This window comes from Haemorhous mexicanus, chromosome 2 (genome assembly GCF_027477595.1).
Source record: "Haemorhous mexicanus isolate bHaeMex1 chromosome 2, bHaeMex1.pri, whole genome shotgun sequence".
In the NCBI taxonomy this organism is placed as follows: domain Eukaryota; kingdom Metazoa; phylum Chordata; class Aves; order Passeriformes; family Fringillidae; genus Haemorhous; species Haemorhous mexicanus.
This window is the reverse complement of record NC_082342.1, coordinates 117,364,540-117,386,495: the sequence shown is the minus strand read 5'-3', so window position 1 is coordinate 117,386,495 and position 21,956 is coordinate 117,364,540. Positions and strand designations below refer to the sequence as shown.

Here is a 21,956-nt window from a genome sequence, read left to right as displayed (position 1 = left end):
TACAGAAGAGCGGGGACACCAAACTGTCAGGCAGCGGTGGCTCGGCTGGGTAGGACAGACCTGATTTTCTGCTCTGATTGACACTGGAAACAAGTCCGGTGAGAGCCCAGCTGTAGCAAGATGGGATCTGCCTCCTCCACTTACCGGCCCAAATGTATTTATTTGGACATTGATGGAAGAATTCAAAAGGTACTTTTGTTGTTTTTCACCGAGCGGCGTCTCCGGCTGCGGGCGGCGTTTGCTGCGCGGCCGATCCCAGACGGGCTCCGCATCCCTTTTCCAGGGGAAGGGGGGGGATCCTGCGTGCCTTCTGCTTTGTACACGGATGTTTATTTAAAGGGGAAGGGGAGGCTGGCAGAGGGGAGGGCTGGGCGCTGCCAACACCAAGTCGCTGCCAGCTCTCCCTGCCGGCGCGGGGGGATCCTCGGCTTCGCAGCCGCCTTGGCTTCCGCTCCCGGAGCGGCGTCGCGCCGTGTTTACAAAGTTTAGCCTGGGGCGAGGTTTCCCCCCCAGGCAGTGGGAGCAGGGAATACAGCGTGCCGAGCTCCTGGAGATTGGTTCTGCCCGTGGGCACCTCGCTCGGGACGAGCTGGAGGTCAGGCAGTGCCCGGCTCTTTGCGCGATGCCGCCGCATCGCCGGGGGCTGCGGGACCCCTGTGCCGCCTCTGCCCGAGTTGCGGTAAATGCCGATAATTCAAACTTTCACCGCCGCTCGCCTGCCTCGTTTGGTTAAGCACGGTTCACAGCGCAGGGAGAGCTGCGGGAGAAATGTGTCCTGGCTAAAAGGGAGAGCTCGCACGCTGTCGGGCTGACAGCCCGCTGCTTTTAAACAGAAACAATGCCGACGCCTTTCTGCAAGCCTTTTTGGTTTTTTTCCCCTTCTCTTTGTCAGCAGTTCTTTGGCCGCAAACCAAGTGCCTTTTCTGTAACAGAGAGCTGCTGAGGGGGTCCAGAGCAAGTAAACTCTGATTTGCAAAATTCGCATCACTGTCGTCTTCCTGCTCTAAATTTTCCGCTCGCCCAATGTCGCCTTTTGTTTTTAATTTTGTAAAGAAACAGCAACGATGCCGTGTCCCTTCCCTCCCCTGCGCTGTGTGAGTGAATGGGGAGCTGGTGCTCACAGTCCCATCCCACCACACACGCCTCCAGCCCCCTCCAGCACTGCCCTGGAAACCCACGGCCACCGCTCAAAGTCGCGTCCTCAGGAACAAGACCTTGGAGAATCCAGATCTGTGCCGGATTCCCCAGAGAAAGCTGCTCCTCTTGATCCATCTTAGACGTAGCTTAGTCGTGATGGTGGTCTCTGTGCTGCCGTGAGATTGTCCCTGCGGGCTCTGCTGAGCTGAGAGCTCTGATTCTCTTTTTCCAGGGTTTAATAAATTGGTTGCCTGGTGGCCCCCCGAAGCACGGATTGAATGGAGCCTCCCGTACAGTTCAGTTTCAATGCAAAAAATGTTTTGGCATTTCGAAAGGGTGGTGAGTGTTTCCATAGATGTCGGTAATGCACAGTGTTTGTCATCTATGCTGGATTTAAAAAAAAAAAAAAATACAGCATTTCTCCAACCAGCCTCTGGAGAGTAGTTTTAACACTAAAGGCACAGGAGAGGCACAGTCACATGAGCAAGCAAATGCAAACTCAAGCAGCATTAAAGGGGGTTTAATCTCGGCAAATGTTAACTGTTTCTTTTGTCAGATGTAAAATCCCGCCCGTGTAATGTTTGGAAGGATTCCTGAAGTAAAAATGCCGTGTAAATGGGGTTCACCCAGCGGTAAGAAGGACATAGCTCAGATTCTCCTGCCTTCTCAGTAACATCATTAGAAAGAAGCAGAAGGGAGGGGGGGGGGGAAAAGCAGCAGCCCTTAATCTTCCAAGGAATGCAGCAGTGGAGGCTTCTGAAAGGAACTCATTAAATCAATGCTAAGCTTCTTGTCAACCAATAACGAAGAACGAGCTTCATTATAACAGCACTTGTTGAGTTTGAAAGGACTCAGCTCCAACGCCAGCTGGCCCTGCTGGGCATCGTGCAGTAGAACTGAGCATCCTAGCCCAGCGCTGCTTGTGGCTGCAGCTGCTCACAGCCAATTTTTGCGTTTCCATGGCCTCATCCTGAATTTCCACCGGTGCTGCCGCAGGGTGTGCTGTTGACTTTGGGAGGAGTTGTTTCACCCCGGCGCCGGGGTAAAGGAAGGGACAAACCCGGCCCGGGGAGCCGCACTCCGCCTCCCCCGGGACGCTGCGCCCCGCAGGTGAGCGCTGCAAAGCGCTCTGCAGCAGGAGAGAGGAGCTAAACTAAGTAGGTTTGTGTGCTGGCAGGTCCAGAGGGGCACAGCAGGGAGGGCAGAGGGACCTGGTGCTTACGAAAGGAGAGTTGGCTGGCTTTGAAATCCTTCCCAGGAGTTATTAAAATAAAGGAGGCATCATCAGCCCCGCTTGAAAGCAGGACCATGCCGGTGCCAGCACGTCCCAGAGGAAGGGCTGAAGTCCATCTCTGTCTGTCACAATGTCCTTCTGGACAAAACGTCCAGCCCAAAATGTCCAGCCCACAGCTGGATAACTGTGTGGAATGGTGGATGAGCAGCTGGCTCACAGGTCAGGCACAAAGGGTTGTAGTGAAGGGGGTGACATCAGGTTGGTGTCCAGTCACTGGTGGGGTTCTGGAGGGCTCCTGTGCCTTTCAACACCCTCATCAACAACCTGGATACAGGACTCGAATGAATACTAAATAAGTGTGCTGGTCACACTAAATTGGGAGGGGCTGTTGGCTCCCTCAAGGCCACGGAGACCCTGCAGAGAGACCTTGACAAGTTTGAGGGCTGGGCAATCACCAGCTGGATGAAGTTCTACAAGGGAAAATGAAGGATTCTGCACCTGGGACGGGGTAACCCTGGCTGTGTGCATAGACTGGAGAGTGAGATGCTGAAGACCAGCACCCAGGAAAGGGACCTGGGAGTCCTGGTTGACAGAAATTAGAATATTGATCAGCAGTGCCCTGGCAGCCAGGAGGGACATCCAAGTCCTGGAGCCATCATGTGCCCCATCACATGCTGGGCAAGGGAGGGGATTGTCCTGCTCTGCTCTGGGCTGGGGCAGCCTCACCTCGAGTGCTGGGGGCAGTTTTGGGCACCACAATATAAAAAAGTCATTGAACTATTAGAGTGTCCCAAGGAGGGCCATGAGGATGGTGAAGGCCTTGAGGGGAAGCTGTATGAGGAGCAGCTGGGGTCACTTGGTCTATTCAGACTGGAGAAGAGGGGACTGAGCTAAACTGACCTTCCAGAGGCACAGCCAGGCACAAAATTGCCTTCACCAAAGCTGACCACAGCGTTGGGCTCTCCTCCAGTGGGCAGAGCTGGCTGAACACCTCTCCAAGCTGGGGCAGCTTTAGGAAGGACCTGAGGTGGCCCAGCCCAGCAGACTCCACCTGTGAGACCCCAAGCTGGCAGAGGTATGGTCATGCAGGGCTGTGGAGGGGAAGATCAAAGGTTGTGGGATGACAGCCACACTCCAGATCCAGGGCTCTGCACAGAACAGTTTCAAAGAGGTCACTTTTTCTTGGAGCTGGGTGAAAAATGAAATTCCAGAGTAACCCTCTATCCAGCAGCCACGTCAAGGGATGCACACCTGGGGGGAAACAAGGGATGCACACCTGGGGGGAAACAAGGGATGCACACCTGGGGAAAACGAGGGATGCTCGGTTTATTTATTTGTGAAAGATCTTCTCAGCCAGCAGTCCACCACCCACTTCCTTGGACAAACACCTCCTCCCTGCACTTCTCAGAAGTACCTGGGGCTGAGCACACAGGGAATCACCTCTGTGTGCCAGCCCAGCCTTGCTCTGCTGCCAGGCCCAGGAGAGGACAGCAGGGCAAGGGGAAGCCCTGGCTGTGCTTCATGTAGGATAAAGTGATCTCATCAAACCCCCATGGATTTCTCCTAGTTCCTGGAGTACCACTAGATGGGGTCAAGCACCCAAACCCCCAATATCGGTGGAGAAGTGCCAAATTTAAGCCAGATCTGGAAGCTTATTTTCCTTCACACTGTTATTAACCCTTTGGCTGCATTTTGAAGAAAAATTCTTATTGAGTCTGTTTTGAGTTAAAACGTACACCAGGAAAAAAACCCCAAACATTCCCCAGCTCATGCCCAATCTTTTTTTTCCATGGAGAAACTACTGAGAACATTTTTTTTTTGACCTTTGAGATTTAAATGGTAGCAGAGGAGAACCAGCCAGTGGCCTTATGCCCAGCAGGGTTCATGGCTCTCCTTCTTAAATGTCACAGGCTAGTGGCTTTGCTTGCAGAGTTTTAAGGAGTTCATCTGAGAAAAATGCTTGTTTCAAGAGGATTTCTGTTTCCAGAGTCTTAATCAACATCATATTTGTAACAAGTATGGAAAATCAGAGAGCTACAGAGCATGAAGTAACTGGAAAAAAAGATGAGGACTGCTGCCTTTGTCAAGGATTCTATGAAGTCACTCAATGGTATTTTCCTCAGAAAGCAAGTAAAGAATTTTAGAGTCATTTTGCTGGTTTATTGAGTCTTTCTGGATGTTAAGCAGAAAATTTGCCCTTTTTTTTTTTCCCTCAAAAAAATGCACTGAGTTCAAGCTTTCTGGGTGTCTGCTGACCTGACTTGTGTTGCAGGACACTGAGCCATTGTTCCTCTTGGCCTGAGGTCCCCAAAGAAGAGGACAAGGCTCAGACTGAGCTTTGCTACTGAGGTTGTTGCATCGAAACATCAGCGCGCAGGAATCGCTTCTGTCACGTGAGATTTTCCTTTCAGTTACAGCAGCAGCATCTGTGCTATGAATGCCCAGATTCTAGCAAAGCCAACAGATTTTTCCAAGGCTCACCAGGCTATTTTTAACCTGCAAAACTGGATTCAGATGAAAAACAAAACACGGCAGGAAAAATAATGGCGTGACGATCCCTTCGAGGCGATGAAGTATTTTTGCATCCCCACGACTCTTTCAACACAGCAAGGCAAGTCCATGGAGCCCAGGCTGTGTCTGTCTGCACTGAGGATTTAGGGGAACACCCTCCCAGCAGCCAAACAACAAAGGGGTGCACAGGATGGGTGTTCATGGCAGTCAGGACATGGGCACCTCTGGGGGCTGCTCTGTGCCACATCCTGCCTGAGCATGGTGAGCCATAGGAATGTTTGTGTGGGACCAAGGCCATTTTCTTATTGCTGGCAGAGCTCTGTGGGTGTGGGAGGGGAAAGGTGGAGCAGCCTGAGTCTGTCCAGCTCTTGGCTAGCCTTGGCTTCCTCACTGCAGCTGGCCCTGGTGAACTCGAGGTGGCTGCCTGTTCTTGTTGTAAAGCAGCACAAAATGAGCAGCAGGTTCCTTGAACTCTGTCACACTGCAGCACATAAACATTTTAAGGGGTAAAAATGGCTTCAATCCATGCTTTTAAAAACATGAAAGATAATGTCACACATGGGCCTCTCTCTCCTCTACTCCCCCTTCTCCTTCCTTCTCTGTGGGGGCTCCTCAGAGCATCTAGGGGACGTAACCATGATCCCAGCACAGCTCTGTAATTCCAGCACAGCTCCAAAATTCTTGGAGCTGTGCTGGAATTACAGAGCTGTGCTGTTACACACCCATCACCCAGCAAGGCTTGTTTACTGCTGTTTATCTTTGTGAAGTCACACTCAGTATATTGTATTTATTGCAGTTTATGTTCACACTAGTCCAGACAAAGTGTAAGTTTAACACTCTCGGTCTAACACTTTTCTCATAGGTAACTCTGGTGTTACCTAGGGGTTCAGACCAGACAAATATAGCTTATTCTCCTCATAAACAACTCTTCTGGCTCCTCACAAACATGACAAAATCATTCTGTTTCTAGAACTGATGCCTTAAATTTTAGCTTTCATATTTTCCAGGTCCTGTACTGCATTAGTACAGAACTCTGAACTTCATAAAAAGTGTCAGCAAGTTCTCCTCACAGTTCAGTCAGACAAAACAATCCTTTTCCAGCCCCAGAACCAAGGACACCACTGCAGCTTCAGCCCCAAAAAGTGCAAACCACAGCAAATTGAGGAGAGCAATCTGGGAGGATGGGACTGCACAACCTGGAGCTGTAATTGGACAATTAACCCCAATATGGAAATGGACCAAAACTTATAAAAGTGGGAAAAGGTGTGACCCAGGAGCCCATCTTGGGTGTAGCCTTGGCCAGGCTCTTGTACAGTCCAAGGTGCATCCTTTGAAGGCCTTTTCCATAAATCCCCACTTTATTCCTTTAACTCTGTCCAGCCTCTGTTCCAGGCAGCCTCTCAAGGCATCAGAACCTTCCTCATGAACTCGCCTATATAGATTCAAGTCAGCCATTTGCTGGTCTCTCCTCAAACCTGCTTTTCCTCACTCCATTAATTAACATTTTCCTTCTAACAGTCCTCTATTACCAAGGCAGTTCCAATGTCAGACTTTAATTGTGTGAGCAGCTTGGAAACAAGCACTTTCACTCACAGCTACTGAGAACATTTGGTGCTAAAGCATCCCTATTATCCAGTTTACAAAACATTTCAAGCCTCATGCCTTGGTGTGCTGCAGGGTTAATTGCACTTAGTACTCCATTAGCAGCAAATGTGCCCTCCTTGTGTTAAGAAAAGCCAGAATATAGACATTTGTGTTGTTTGTTAAAGGTTGAAATGCTTTTATGAAATGTTTTTATTTCTGCTGCAGAAGATAGGAAACTTTCAGCCTGGCCCCTCCCAATCAGCCTTGCTGGCTCCTGGTTGTGTTCTGCCATTAATAATTAGTACTGACAGATGCAATATTTGCAATATGCCCCTTAGTATAGTCAGTAGGTTGCACAAGTCTCTCCTGAATGTAATCTCCCTTTTCCTGTGAGCCCTGATGACTCTAAAAATTACTGAGATGCTTCTTTGCCCCCAGTGGAAGAGCCAACCTCTGCCATGCTGCCCCTCTCAGGGACAATCTGCCAGACTGTCCTGGGCTCACACACCTGAGGGTGCCTCATGGACATTTTTCTTTCCTAAAAAGAGGAAAATCTCTTTTCCCACAGCTCTCTTTTCAGGGTTGTTACAGGGGTGGGGATTGTGACTTACCACATGCCACATGCAGGAACCTGGTAGCCAGCTCTGTCTGGCAGCTCCTAATTTAGGGCAATGCATAGGGAAAGGAATGGGATTGACCCCAGTTAACCACGGCATCCCAGGGGGAGGGATGGCTGCTCCAGGAGGGTCCTGCAGGCTCCCCTGGAGTCACTGGGGGGGCGGGTGGCATCTCCAGGGATGATTCATCCCATCCCAGAGGGGGTTTTGGAGACACGTGGGCTGATTTGGAGATTGTCCTCCTTTTCTGCTGGCAGCAGAGGGCACCTGGCAGAGAGGCACTCGAGAGATGCTGAGCCTGGGGAGGGTTAAAATTACAGCAAACAAACCCCACACAGACATTTCGTGTTGAAATGAACATTCTAAGGCACGTCCTGCCCAGAACTGTGTGAATCAGCAGCATTACAGAGCTGTGGCTTTTGGGATAACATATCTGCCACACTTCTCATCCCCTATCAGAGTCAGTGTTTGAAGAGCTCAGGGGAGTTTTTATTTTTGCTCAGACCCTCAGCTGAGGGCTCTCGTGTTTTCTCCCCCACACATGGACATGCACACATGCTCTGGTTTTCTGCTCTTCTCTCAGAGAAGCTCCCACTGTATCAAACAGATGGCAAATCTGGCAGCCTATTTTTAATGCTCCTAACATTCAAAGCTCAGATAAATGAGTGGTTTTCTGAATATCAGCTGTTAATTAGTGCCAGAAATAAAAAAGGAGACAGAGAGTTTGGGTATAGTTGGGCTGATGCTATGTTTGTATCTGAGTTTAAAGAATGGGAAAGCTGGAATGTTTTTAAATATGGAATTTTAGGTGAAGCTTCTTTTGGATATTGGGCACTATGACAGAAAGGACATTTATGGATATTTTTTGAGGGAGACCTATTTGCTTATGGGTCAAGAAATATGAATTCCTTCCAGTGATTCCTAAAACCTCTGGATTGTTCTTCATTTTGATATGGATGACAAGCACCTCTGGAAAGACAGGGAAAATCACAATGAAGAATTTCACATGAATCTTCTGCCTTAATAGCTCAGAAATCCTCCATGAAAGCTGCTCTTGCAGAAACAGCAGCAATTTTCACAGTCCATGCAAGACACCTAACTGAGTTTTACTAGAATCTTTTCTGACGTAGTATCCCCCTCCCTCCTTAGTGAAAGACTGTAATTTAGATTGTTTAAAGCCTGCCATTTCAGCCCTGACTCTGAACATTGCTCACTGAGCTGAATGAAAGACATGACCAAGTGCTAAAGTATTGAAGACAGCAGGTTGAAACCAGAAGAAATGAAGTAGAACTGGAAACTGAGGGTACACTGGCTTCAAAAATATTTTTACATTATCTATTTAGGAATTTTACCAGGGTAAAATAAAAATAATCAAACAGAAATTAAATTCTTGGAAGAATACCCAATTACAGACAGCAGATCAGAACATGATAATGTTCTGGACAGAGTTTGCTGTTTATAGAGAGGATTAGCTGTTCTGAGGATCAAATATAGAACACAAATTGGATTTCTAAACTGTGTTTTTACCTATCCTATCTGAAAGCAAAGTGTAATGTGATTAGTTATAAACTGGTAGGCTGCAGAGTCTGTGCACAATGGTCCTTCAGTAAAATCTCCATCCCAGCCCTTAATCTGAGCTCCTCTCCAAGTGGGAAAGCCAGCCCAGAGCACCAGGGCTCTCAATCCCTGCTCTTCCCAAGAGGGGTTTTTAAATCCTTGTCCTAGACCAGAGGTGGATACTGTGGATTAAGAGACAATGGCTCCTTGTTTCAGAAGAAAATGTTTAAAAAAAAAAAAAAAAAAAAAGAAAGCAGGACTGTTTTCAGGAAAGAAACCAGTCCCACAGAATTGAGGGCCAGGCCAGGAACCAGGCATCCCCATCAAACTGTGCTGTCCTACTTTGCAGTCCCTGCATGCCTCATCAAAATGTTATTTCCACTCCAAAAAGCCTCAGCCATTATTCATTCTGCCTTCCCCCCAGTGGCATCACGTTTCTCCCAAGGCACACAGAGATTTGCCCTCTCTAATGGAATGGCTGCTCCTTGATCCTGATGGAAACTCCTTGGCACAAACAAGTTAAGCATTCAGAGAAAGCTGCTTTTCCTGTCATTGTTTATTTTTCCTACACGTGGTAGAATCATAGAATTGGGTTGGAAGGGACCCTTAATGGTTCTAGTTCACCCCCTGCAATGAGCAGGGACATTTTCAAATTGTTTAGATTCCTCAGAGACCCATCCAACCTGGCCTTGAATGTTCCCAGGGATGGGATATCCACCATCAACAGCAAGGACAGAAATATGAAATCATGTTAACTCTCAGGGGGGAAAAAAAACCTGTTTGCAGATGCTGCCTGACTTTCCAGGAATTCAGCCTGTTCCTCCTGGCACAAACCCAAGGGAAATGCAGTTAACAGGGTTTGTATGTGGCTGATTTTCTTCTTGGCAATTAGCCATCAGTCTGCAAGCTGAAGCAGAGGCCTCGGTTTCCCTTCCCCACGTGGTTTGTCACTGCTGTGGCTCTGCTCAGACCTGACTTCAGTCCTGCACTTGCTTTCAGCAGCTGAGTGTCTTGTGTGTTGAGTGGTCTTGCAGGAGACCTTTGTGCCACCAGGCAATAGCAGAGTCCCTGTATCCTCTTTCTCCTCATCCCTGGAGGTTCATCCCTGGATTTTCTGGGCTGACTATGCACTTTTCAAATGTGCACTATGAGGAAACCTGGAATTTCATTACAGGAAACCCTACACATGCATGATCTTAGCCTGCTGCCAGAGCTGGAGGAGCTGCTGTGCTCTCCCAACTCTGGCCTCTGTTAAGCAAGATCTCAATCTTCTCCTGAGCAAGGATATCTTCCAGCACCAGGCATTAATGCAGGGAATGAGGTCCTGTGAGACATCTCAGCAGTGGCTTGTCACCCACAGGGACCCCAAGATGTGGGTCAGAGACAGCTGAGACAGGTCTGAAGGGAGATGAAATTTGTGGATCAGAGCCCCAGACAGTGCCAGAAAGTTATGATCATGGAGACTCAGGCTGAGCAGCAAAGCCCTGGGGACAATGCCTGAGCAGGGACAGCTCCACAGGGCTGGGTGAGATGTTCTGTCCCCCAGTGCCAGGGCTGCCTGCTCTCAAAGCTGCAGGTCACGGGACAGCCCACGTGCCACCAAAGTGTGGCCACCAGCAAAGTGTCCCCACATTGCCCTCCTGCTGCTGATGTCCCCCCAGGGGGGATGGACTCCAGGCCCACAGGATTCCTGTTCTGTGCTGGAGCCATCAATAGCACTCAGGGCTGTCCTCCCACCCTCCAAAGCACATTCCAGTTGTGTTCCAGCAGCACAACCAGCATCGACTCCGCTGGGAGCACGGACCTGGGGACAGTAACAGGAGCAATTGCACCTTCCTACAGAACATCTGAGGCTGGCTGCTGTGCTGTAGAGCACAGGGGAGATGCTCAGAACAGCTCAGCAGGCTGTAGAAGAAGGAAATTTTAATAGCATGTGCTTTTTGATTAAAAAAAAAAAAACAACCAGCTGAGGACAGGCATCCTGAGATGAGTACGAAACTGCAGTGGGTGATCCACAAATCCAGTTTTAGCACACCTAAGTAAAAATGCCAAGTATGGAAAACTGAAAAGCATGTATGGAGATGGCTCATGATCTAGTATCACAGCCTTTGTTTCGCTTCCCACTCTTTCACTATTGCATGGAGTAAGAGGAAACATTAAAATTCATCCTCAGTGTGTTGAAAGCTCCTACTGCTTTCTATGAGTCAGGCCAACTTTCTTACCTTTAATGTTCCCTAATAATTTTTTTATCTTTTCCTCTCTTGTCTGTCCTAGTCAATAATAATTGATTTCCAGAATAAGAAACCTCAATAGCTGAAATAGCACTCCTGGCACATCACAAGCCTTTGGCCTCTGTTCAGCCACAATTGACATCATCTGCCCAGTTACTGCCTGTACCAGTTTGTACTCCAATATTCTGCCAGCCAATTTCAGCAGCTATCAGTCTGGCAGGGTGCTGGGTTCTGCTAGGAACAGGATTTCAGCCCTACCTGAACTCCACTGGCTGTGTTTTATTGCCTTGATTGCTTCTGTGCTTTAATAACCAAGGGTCAGTCTTGACTTTCAAGACACACCCATTTCCCCAGCAGCAGTTACTCCCTGCCTCAGCAATCAAGGGCCTGAAGGTGATGTATTTGCAGAGAGTGTCCTGACAAAGGCAGGAATTATGAATCTGACTCCATGTTCTCAGAAGGCTAATTTATTACTTTATAATATTATATTATATTAAAGAATACTATACTGCGCTAAAGTATACAGAAAGGACACTTACAGAATGATAAAAGATAATAATGAAAACTCGTGACTCTTTTCAGAGTCCTGACACAGCCTGGCCCTGATTGGCCAAAGAGTCAAAACAACTCCCAGCAGAATCTAATCAGGCAATCACCCGTGGGTGAACAATCTCCAAACACATTCCACATGAGCACAACACAGGAGAAACAAATGAGACAAAAATTGTTTTACTTTTCTCTGAGGCTTCTCACCTTCCCAGGAGAAAAATCCTGGGCAAAGGGATTTTTTTGGAGAACGTGAATGCCACATGAAGGTTTTGTGAAGATACTGCCTGGAGCAATTTCACCTGGGGCAGAACACAGGGAAGGTGGGTGTGAGTGTAGGTGTGGGTCACACCCGCCTCTAGAAGTGAGCACCATCATCTTCCTCTGTGCCACAAAGCCCCTGGTGCTTTGCTCAGGAGTGAGAAGGCTCCTTACCACCAGTGAAAGCTGAAGGCTGGAGCTTTGCTGAAGTGTTTGTGCACCACCAGGGCAAGCCAGCCTTGCTGTGCTGTCCAGACTGTCCTGGTACTTCAGGCTGGCATGCCCCCAGCTCTGAGCAGCCACTAGCAACAGAGCACACCCTGGCATCTCCCAGAACTTCCCCACTTCCAGTGGCAGAGCTCCAGGTGAGGGACTTCCCCTGCAGCCTGGAAGGCACCTTGGAGGAGCAGGGGAACAGTGTCACCAGTGCTGTGACAAATTAGGAATTAAAGCACCTGAAAGTCAAGGCTGACAAAGTGAAGCTGCAGGCTTAATTACCTCCTGGCACCTACACCTTTTCTGAGGAGTCCCTAATTAGAGGGTGACTTGTTATTTTTCCAGCGTGGTCCTCACCTCAGTGAACACACAGGGCCTGCTCAGGGGGGGTGGCTGCAGCCCCCCTGTCTCCTCCCAGCTGTCCTCCCAGGTGACACATTCCTTATTCCTAGGTCACCAGCCTCTAGGCTGACCTGTGGACATGCACACCCCTCATGCCTGTGGTGGGTGGCAACAGAAACTTCTGGGGGCTGGAAAATCCCATTTCTGACACTTGTAAGGAGAGGAGAACTCTGACCTTGATGTCCCTGCTCATCTGCAAAATGCAGGTTTCTTGTTCCTCCTGAGTTTTGCCATTAGGTCAATCTCCACAAGGGCCTTTGAGCTGCTGCATCCTGAGCCCAGAGGCTCTGTGGCTCTTTCCTGTGGGATGTGAGAGGAGAGAGCTGCAGTGCTGGGCAGGGAAGCTGCCCCTCTCCACACCACTGCTCCCCTCCTGCCAGCCCCTGCACCATCCCATCAGCACCAGCAGCCTCTGGACAAACCATCCCCACTGGACAAACCATTCCCACTGGACAAACCATTCCCACTGCTTGTTGCTTTTCCTGGCTTTAAGGAGAGGCTGGCTGCAATGAGGCACTTAATTTCTATGGCAGGTTCAAAGCCTCCAGCACAGCCACTCAGAGGAGCTCAGAGTTGCTCTGAGGAAAGGGGCACAACGCTGGCAGAAGCATTCAAGCCCCATCCCTCATTCTCATGTCTGCACTTTCTTTTTATTCCACCCACACTTGATTTTTTTTCACTGGCAGCAGGGATCCTTTTCAATGGCTGTTTTCCCCAATAAGTCCACTAAGAACAAGATTGTGATTTAGAGCACTGGAAGATTCAATAGTGCAACGTGCACCCAACAGAGGAGATGTGGGTTTGGATTGGAAGCAACCTCAGGGAGCTCAGTCACAAGGACAGACATCCTACAAATACACATTTATTGAAATGGGACACTCCTCATGCAGAGTGCTGCTGTTGAATTCTTGAGTGTTTTTCTTTCAGAGGCAGTGTGCTGTCTCCTAATCCAGCAAGACATCAAATTAGGACTCCTGGGCTCTGTTTCTGGCCTGCCTCTCACCCATGATAAAATACAGGGCAAGTAATTTAACAAGCTTTAGATGACAGAGTTTAAATATTGCGCTGGGGCGTAGTGAGACTGATGGGAAGTGCTGTAATGGTATCATTAAAGTGTTTTCTGACTGCAGAAGAAGCTGGGAGGACCATGACTGCAAGTCCTGATGGGCACAGGAGTCTTGTGGAAAATTGTGGCTGGGATTGTGTCACTGAAAGCACAGGAATAGCAGGAATAGAAAAATGGGATTGGGGGATGTGCTGCTCAGTCTTCTCTGCACTGGGGCTGCCTGGTGTGTGTGGAAGGGTGGGGGAATGAAGAGGTGTTTGGGGAGATGGGAAGGTAACAGTGGCAAATTTTGTAATCCCAGGTCTGGCTTCTGACCTAACAACAAGAACATCTGACAGTCAGTAGGAATTTTGGCACAAGCTCTGCTCACTTTCAACCTAGTATAAACTGGTGTGGTCCAAAAATCAATGCCCTCTCATACCATCCCATGACCTGCTCAGATCTGGGCAGTTTTCTTCCTAAATCCAGGCTCTTGCACTCTTTAATTTATAGTTGCTATCATCCCACAGCAGCACTGCATTTTGAGGAACCCCCTGCTCTCAGCTCACACACTTTATTGCTCCACTTCTGAGCAGCACTTCGGCCTCCAGAGCTTGCTTGCTTTATTGACAAAGACACAGGTATTACACAGGAGCAGAGAAATATTCCAGCTCACAAATCAAATCAGATAATTGAAATCACAGGCTGTGCTGTAAAATTAGCCCAGTGCATGCCTGAACAGGATTCATATCTCTGTGGGAACTAACCATCCTTTCTCTTTTTCTTCATTTTTTTTTCCCTTCTGCTGCTGTTTCCTTTGGAAGGTGATCTTCAGTAAATACTGCAATTCCAAAGATATTATGGACCTTTTCTGCATTGCAACAGGGTTACCGAGGTAGGTCTGTCATTTGTGACATTCATTTCACTTTTGTTTCTTTCCTTTGGGAGCAATTTAAAGACAGCCAGCCCCCAAATGTTTTACTTAGCTGCTGTTCAGGCTTGCCTCTTGTTCCAGTCTGGTGAAAGAAGAAACTGGGGCAATCAAGAGCTGGAAAATGTGGAGGCAGGGAATTGAGCCACCTCAGTGTTGGCTGCACACAAGGAACAGAGTGGAACAGAGCAGAACAGAGGAGAAATAATCTAAAATTAAATCAAGTGAAGAAGCCCAGCCCTGAGTACACACAGGTTGGGCACACCTACCACTCATATCTCAGTACTACATTTTTGCCCACATTGAGTGAAATGCAGGTACTTGTTTAGAACCTGTTTTTTAGGGGGAAAATGGGGACAACAAGAAGTATTGCCACCAGGTAATAAGCTTTCTCTTAAGGTGTTTTAAAATCTAATCCCAGGTATGGGATAGTCAAACACAAAGCACCCCAGCTGAACAATTTTATAGAGCATAAATGTCTCTAAATCCATTTCCCAGGCCACATATTTCCTAATTTGTGTTGTCTCACAAAATCCCTGTAACCCTCCTGCTGTGATTTTCCATTTGGGGAAAATCCAAATGGGATTTGTTCCCTTCAACCTCAAGAGCAGTATCCAGGTGAGACCTCAGTGCTGAGAGGGGTCCAGGGTTATGGGAGGGTGTGTGGGAAAGGCTGGGATGTGGTGGATGGTGTAACATCCATCCATCCATCCATCCATCCATCCATCCATCCATCCATCCATCCATCCATCCATCCATCCATCCCTCCATCCATCCATCCATCCATCCATCCATCCATCCATCCATCCATCCATCCATCCATCCATCCACCATCTGTGGAAACCCAGGGCGAAACTGGAAACTGGGAATATTTCTCTGTCTGCTCTGGGGTGCCCTGACCCCCAGGGCAGCACTGACTTTGACCCTCATTCATGGAGAAAGTTTCCCAGACTTCAAGATAGACTGGAATCCACAGAAGTGTGAAATAGATTATAGAGAGTAGTGTGGATGAGAATTTGAGGTTTTGGGGTTTTTAGTGTGTTGTGGATGGAAGCAAGATGGAGGGCACAGGGTGTGGTCCTGGGTTTCTTCTTCATGCTTCTTCTTCCTCCTTCTCCATGGGTTGGATGGCATTTTGTAATTGGGCAGAAAAGTCCCCATGGCAGCTCCTTGGGATCAGTTATTGGGGTAAAAGGGAAAATAATCCAGGTGTCAGTTCTTCATTGGATAGTTTAGTCTTAAAAGACCTTGGAACAAGAGGTTGTTGGCCATTCTGTGCCTTCTAATGAAAAGCTGCAGAACTCACAGCAGTGAGACTGTTTTACTGATAAGAAATAATAAACACCTGAGTCTGAACATGAACTACTGTCTCAAGTGCCTTCAATCCAGGCCCAAAGAAACCCACAACTGGGACCCCCACAATCATCCATCCATCCATCATCCATCCATCCATCCATCCATCCATCCATCCATCCATCCATCCATCCATCCATCCATCTATCACCTCCAGGCATTGGAGCAGGGGAGGGAAGCCCCTCAATCATCTCCAGATCCCTTAATCCCCTCGAGAAGGGGGGATCTGCTGTCTGAATAAGGACCTGGAGCAGCACAGGTTGGATGCAACAAGGCAAAGCCTTTATCTCTGGACACACAACTTTACAGTACAGGAAAAGTGCAGGAGAAAAATAAGCCAGTCTTTTAATAATGGTTTTATTGCATGACGCCAGCCCTGAGGATTGAAAGATAAAATTGAATTTGCATAAGCTACTGGACAGAATTAATGCCCTTTGCTGTTTGTTCTATTTCCTCCCATTTGACATTAGAGAGGTTAATAACTCTCATTTTCCTGTGATGTCAAAGACTTCCACTCCATCACCCAGGAAACTTTGTTCAGCAGTTTTAATCATTCAGAGTCAGGGTGTTCACTGCATATTTGGTATTTTATTTTCATCAGAAGATTTTCAAAAGAAAATTGCATTTCAACCAGGATCCTGGAGCCAAAGTAAACCTCCAAGGTTTACATCTGAGCCTATGAGATCACCCTTAGGACAGTGATTGAAAAAGAGAAAGACCCCATATTCAGCAAGATATTTGTTTTGTTTGTTTTGGTAAATGAGTAACTAAATAATTTCAAGACATTCATAGCACCAAAAGTCATTTGTATCGCATGAGTCAATATGTGGCTGCTGAGTCAATGTATCACAAAATACAGCTTTTTGACAGAAATTATTATACAATGAGTCAAAAGAATAAATGAATTAGCAGGGAGCAAGGTCTGCTCTGAGATCAACAATTATCACACTTCACATTTTACATGGGTGAAGCATCAAACCTACCCTGCCCTGGGCTTTGACTCTTTCTGCTCTGAGGTAACAGAGGTGCCAGGAGCAAGGAGAAAAGATGCATCTGCAGGAGGGAGGATGGCTCTGCATCACATGCAGCAGCACAGAATTCCAGCTGGCATTTCCAGGTCACATAACCCTTTTTGGAACTTGCTTTTCAGGAACACCACCATCTCCCTTCTGACAGCAGACAACTGCATGGTGTCCATCGACCCCACGATGCCTGCCAACACAGAGAGGTGAGCCCTGCTGCCTCCTGCTCCCCCAGGACAGGCTCAGGCCCAAGGCCAGGGAGGGGGCTGCCTGCAGAAGCCTTTTGTGTGCAGGGGGAGGTGAGCAGAGGGAGGGGCATGGCAGAGGAAATGTGTGCTGGCTGTAGCATGGTGCTGGTTTGGAAGATTTTTACTTGTTAAAGCAAGAGGAATTGTCTTAGGGAAAAAAAAAAAAACTGCTTTTAGGTGTTCAGTGTAGAATATCTGTTCCCATCCTTCCCTGTTTGCTGACAAAGCTCTGTTGTTCCCCCACTGCTGATTGCCCTGCTAGGGCACAACCAGCAGGTTACTTGAAAAGCAAACTCAAAGCCTGTGATGAGTGATGAGTTCAGGTCTCTTCATTGCTGGCTTTGGCCCATATTTCATGATGACTTTTCAATGCCATTGCCTTTATTGATACTGTGTGGGGCAGCCCCAGCAGCTGGGAGGGAGCTCCTGCCCAGGACAGTGCACAAACACAGGGCAAAAAGAGGTTGTGGCTGCCCCATCCCTGGAGGTGTCCAAGGCCAGGCTGGACAGGGACAGGGCTCTGAGCAGCCTGGGATGCTGGAAGGTGTCCCTGGCCATGGCAAGGGGCTGGGACTGGATGATTTTTAAAGTCCCTTCCAACCCAAACCATTCCATGGTTCTATGATTCTGTTTCTAAATCAGAGAATCCAATCATTCTGTTTGTAAATTCTCTGTAAATCAGAGGGTTGTGTGTTCAGAAAAAGTGTCTATTGCTTACTCGAACTCACAGGTTTTAAGAGAGCTTGGAATATCTTCAGATGCTTCTCTGTACTTCTCAGGGAGCACAGATGTGAAATACAAACTGCATTTTGAGTGCTGCTAACATCAACCCTCTGTGGCTCTTCCAGGTCCCCATACAAAGTGATACCAGTTATGACTGAGCAGCTCTCAGGTAAAATGACCCTTTTGATCTGAATCTACTAAAGCTGAATTAAGTAAAGCTGAATTTGCAAACATTTGCATGTGGAAGTTATGTGGCCATGAGGCAAAAACCTGAAGATGTCAGTGTCATGGTTGTAGCTGCAGCAGAATAAGAAGTGTTTGATCACAGTGTTCTGCAGGACAGCTTTAAAAATGTGCCTGAATTTCAATGAATTTGAAGATCAGGTGAATGGCTGAGTCCAGGGGTCTTTCCCAGTGCTTCACTCTGGTCTGACTCAGCACTCCTGATGCCCTGGGGAAAGCCTTGTATGGAGCAGGGGGAGGTTTCAGGCAAGAAAAATGAAAGCCTGTCCTGCAGTGTTTTGTTAAATCTGCCCATTCCTCTGCTGGAAAGCTGAGCACAACATTTGAGCCTCATGTCAATCCCAGATGGCTGAGGAGAGAACATAATTTCTGTTGTGGGCATGGTAGCTCTAAGTGTGATAAATATTTAAATTCACCTGACAAGATTAAAGAGGGCCTGGGTGAAAGAACCCATCTGGAGCACATTCCCAGCCACAGGCAGGGCTGGAGTGCCACTCCTCCCACTTCTCTTTGCTGTCAGTATCAGCTCTCAGACACTGGAGCAGAACTTTGGCTTGGGGCAGTTCCTGTGAGCATCTGGCTCCTGGTTTCTCTCACCTGTGCAGCTGCAGAGTCTCCTGCCACTCACATCAGGGCAGCCTGGACACTCTGGAGCCACAGGGAGAGGCTGGCAGGGCTGCAGCAGGAGAGGAGACATCAGCTGGGGACACTCCTTGGAGCAGTCAAGTGGGAAGATAGGAGAGACAAAGGGCAAGAGGCTGTGATTGTCCTGGAAACACAGAACAGGAGTGTGACAGAAAGCCTGGGGCTGGAAAAAGTGGTGGGCAGGAGCAGGTGGCTTTGTTGGGACAGGAGAGATGATGTTTTGGGGGTCCCACCTCATCTTCTGGCTTAGGGTCCTGAATGATGGTTGGAAACAGAGTGTCTGACAGCACTGTGTGTTCTAGAAGGGGAGGCACGAGGAGCTGAGGCTGTTGGCAGAAACATCTGGAAAGGAGGACGTGGGGAGGACACAGAGGCAACAGCAGGGAGATTGTGCAGGGAGCAAAGGTGAACAGAGAGCAAAGAGAGCAGAGGGAACAGGGAAGAACCTACCCACAGTGAAATTTGTAAGAAGCCATAAACAAACCCCATGACAGTGACTGCCAGGGGGAGATAGTCCCAGCCAAGGGACACGTGTGACTGCAAAGGGGAAGGAGCTGTCTGCCAAAGTGTTTCCTTATTGTGACAAACCCTGCTGCAGCAGCATCACTCTCCTGCTCTGGGAGCACAGTTTGCATTATCACAGAGAAAAGGTGGGGTGGAGCACGTGGCTCTGTGTCCCAGCTGCTGTGAGCAACCAGTCCCCAGCTGCCCCACGGCAGGGAAATGGGGCCAGCATGGCTCCAGCAGGGAATGCCACTGAGCCATACCAGCTGGGAAGCTGATTGAGGGGCTTTCTAGAAAATATACTCCTTTTTGAATGTATTTTTTTATTCCCCTAACATGAAGCTAGCAGTATATTTTTATAGGACTGTGGATGACTTTTCACACTCTCCCAAGGCCCTCATTTGTCATCCCCAGCTGACAGCACATGGCTCTGCTTTGTGCAGAGCACAGCTCACTGTGTCAGCAAGATCTCTCTTCACTCCCTGCACTTCATAGAAAAAGGATTTCCAAAGATCTGAGCTGAAAAGGGCAAGAAAAATTCTGGCCATAGATTGTCCAAACATAAGACAGAGTCTGCTGTGGAAAGAGGAAGAAAGTTGAGCTGAGTGTGATGGAACTAATGTTCCTTGGTATCTTTTTCTCTTTCACATGGCTTGTCATTAATCTTAAGCATTCCTGACATTTTGCTGACAGTAGGAAGAATAAACAGAGTGAGAAATTGTTCCTTTTCATTAAAAAAAACAAAAACCAACAAACCAGCTCTGTTCTGTTCTTCACTTCTCACACAACTCTGCCTGAATCATTCTGCTTCCCAAAGCAGCTCATCCAAATAGGTGCCAAAAAGGGGGTCACCCCAATTTTCACAGTGGTGGGAGGCAATGAACCTCTTTTAGCAATGTCCCAGGCAGCTGCAGGAGAATGACACAGGGAACAGAGGCTGTAAAAGGTGGGACTGGGAAATACAATCCTTAGGGAGGCAAAACATAAGCAGTGGCTGCAATCCAGCAGAGGAGATACCCACTGGAGTCCTGCTAAGTTCTTCATTTCCTGGCCATAGTCAGGGGAGAGGGTTGGAAATAAAACATTATTATTCCAGAGAGTGTTGGATGCAGCAGCCATGGATGTGTCAGGGGTCAGCTGTCTGCAACTGTTGGGATTAGGGTGAGGCTCAGGGTCAGGGTTAGGGTTAGAGGAGGCCTGAGCTGGCTGGCTCTGAGCCTGTGAAGCTGCTGGATCACAGCCTGTCCCTCCTCCTATGGCCTTGGACCAGAAGATTCATGGCTATCCATGCAGAGCATCAAAACCCCTGTGGCAAACCCTTTTCTCTGTGGTATTTTAATTTCCAAACCCATTGAATGAGCATCCTCTCCCTGCCACCAGCAGAAGGGCTCTGGTCTGTGTCCTCCTGGTGGAACTGGCTCACAACTCACAAATTGATGGCTGTGTTGTTGCTCTAATTAGTAGGGTGCAGGCACTTACAGATTTGACAGGGGTGACAATTAAATGAACAAACCCTATTAGCAGCACCCTCTTGAGGGATGAAATTGAAATCTGTTTCATTTCTGACAGTGCAGAGAAAGGAGCTGTTGTGGAGGTCAAAAGTGAGCCTGACCCACTGTGGTCCTGACAGGACAGGAAAACATTCTCGGGGACTTTCCTGCTGCTCCAAAGTTAGGGCAGCAAAGCCCAGCAGTGGCTGCACTGGGATGATTTTCCCCCTGGATGATTCAATACCTGAGATCTTGTGTGCTTAGGTATTGGTAAAACAACAGAAACTTGTCACTGTGTCTAAATCTTCTTATTCTGGCACCTCTCTCTTCTCCTTTTCCAGTCTTGTTCATGCTCTCAGCTCAGGCAAGACTGAGGAGGCAGAGACTGGGAGAGAAAAATCCTCCTCCCACTGCTGCTCCGTGCATTGGGATGTGGCCAACTCCTTTGGGATTGCTCACCTGATGGGGAATTTGCATGCAACAGCCCAAATTAACCTGAGCTGTGAATTACATGAATCTGGGGCTCCTGTGACAGATCCATGGATGTGGCCTTGGGCTTGAACTTCACCCCTTCCCCAGGCTTTTGTCCCCCTGGCTGCTGGTGGGTTTTTTTAATTACTCTGACTGCCCTGATCCAAGCAAACCACAGAAAGTGAAATGCAGACAGAAGCCTGAGCCAGAGGCAGAAGCATTTGTGAGAAACAGGGCAGGAATTCACCAGCCTGCTGCTGGCAAGGAAAGGGAGATGCCCGTGCCCTCCCAGCCATGCTTGGCCAAAGCAGAAAAGCCAGGGGGAAGCCAAGCCACTCCCCAAGCCCAGGAACTCCCTGCCCACAGCCTGTTGAGGCTGGCAGGGTGGCAGAGGCTGGCAGGGTGGCAAGAGGAGCCACGAGGGTGGGAGGATGGAGGTGGCTCCCTGGCCGTGATCCCAGAGGGTGAGAGGGTTCAGGAAGAGGCCCTGTGAGCAGGATGGTGCGAGGCAGAGGGTGTCTGCCAGTGGGTAATGAACCATCTGTGCCAGGGCAGCCCACCTGAGCTGCTCAGTGTGCCCCTGGTGCCAGTCTGGCAGGGAAGGTGGGCTCTCCCTGCCAGCCTCCCACCCGGCCGCGGCAGGGGTCACAGGAAAAAACGCTGCTGCCATCTCCCCCCACACCTGCTTTCCTCCCAGAACCTGCTGGAGACGAGGCAGAGCAGCTCCTTTCTCCACGGAGTCCTGGCCAAGCTCCCAGCTGAGCTTGGCAGAGGCCACAGGGCAAAGAGCAGGAGTGCCTGTGCCCGCAGGCAGCAGGGCACAGAGCCCTGGGCAGCCTGGGGAAGCCTGAGCTGGCCTGGCCCTGCCCAGCATTAACCATTGCAGCATCTTCTGGGGGTTCTGATTGTCATTTGTCAGCTGCAAAACACCCAGAGTGTTGTGCAAAAACCTGTAAATACAGCTCATTCGGAGTGAGGGGAGAAG

The 21,956-nt window shown here is 48.7% G+C and overlaps 1 protein-coding gene across 1 annotated transcript in view; it reads left to right on the top strand.

The window, feature by feature from the left end:
* Window positions 1-21,956, top strand: part of PDE9A (phosphodiesterase 9A) — a 55,883-nt gene continuing 33,927 nt past the window's right edge. Inside the window, exons 1-4 of the mRNA XM_059840066.1 lie at window positions 1-189; window positions 14,166-14,236; window positions 16,776-16,853; window positions 17,744-17,787. Of these exons, the coding sequence (XP_059696049.1) occupies window positions 121-189; window positions 14,166-14,236; window positions 16,776-16,853; window positions 17,744-17,787 (262 nt within the window). The 5' untranslated portion in view covers window positions 1-120. The remainder of the gene's footprint in view (window positions 190-14,165; window positions 14,237-16,775; window positions 16,854-17,743; window positions 17,788-21,956) is intronic.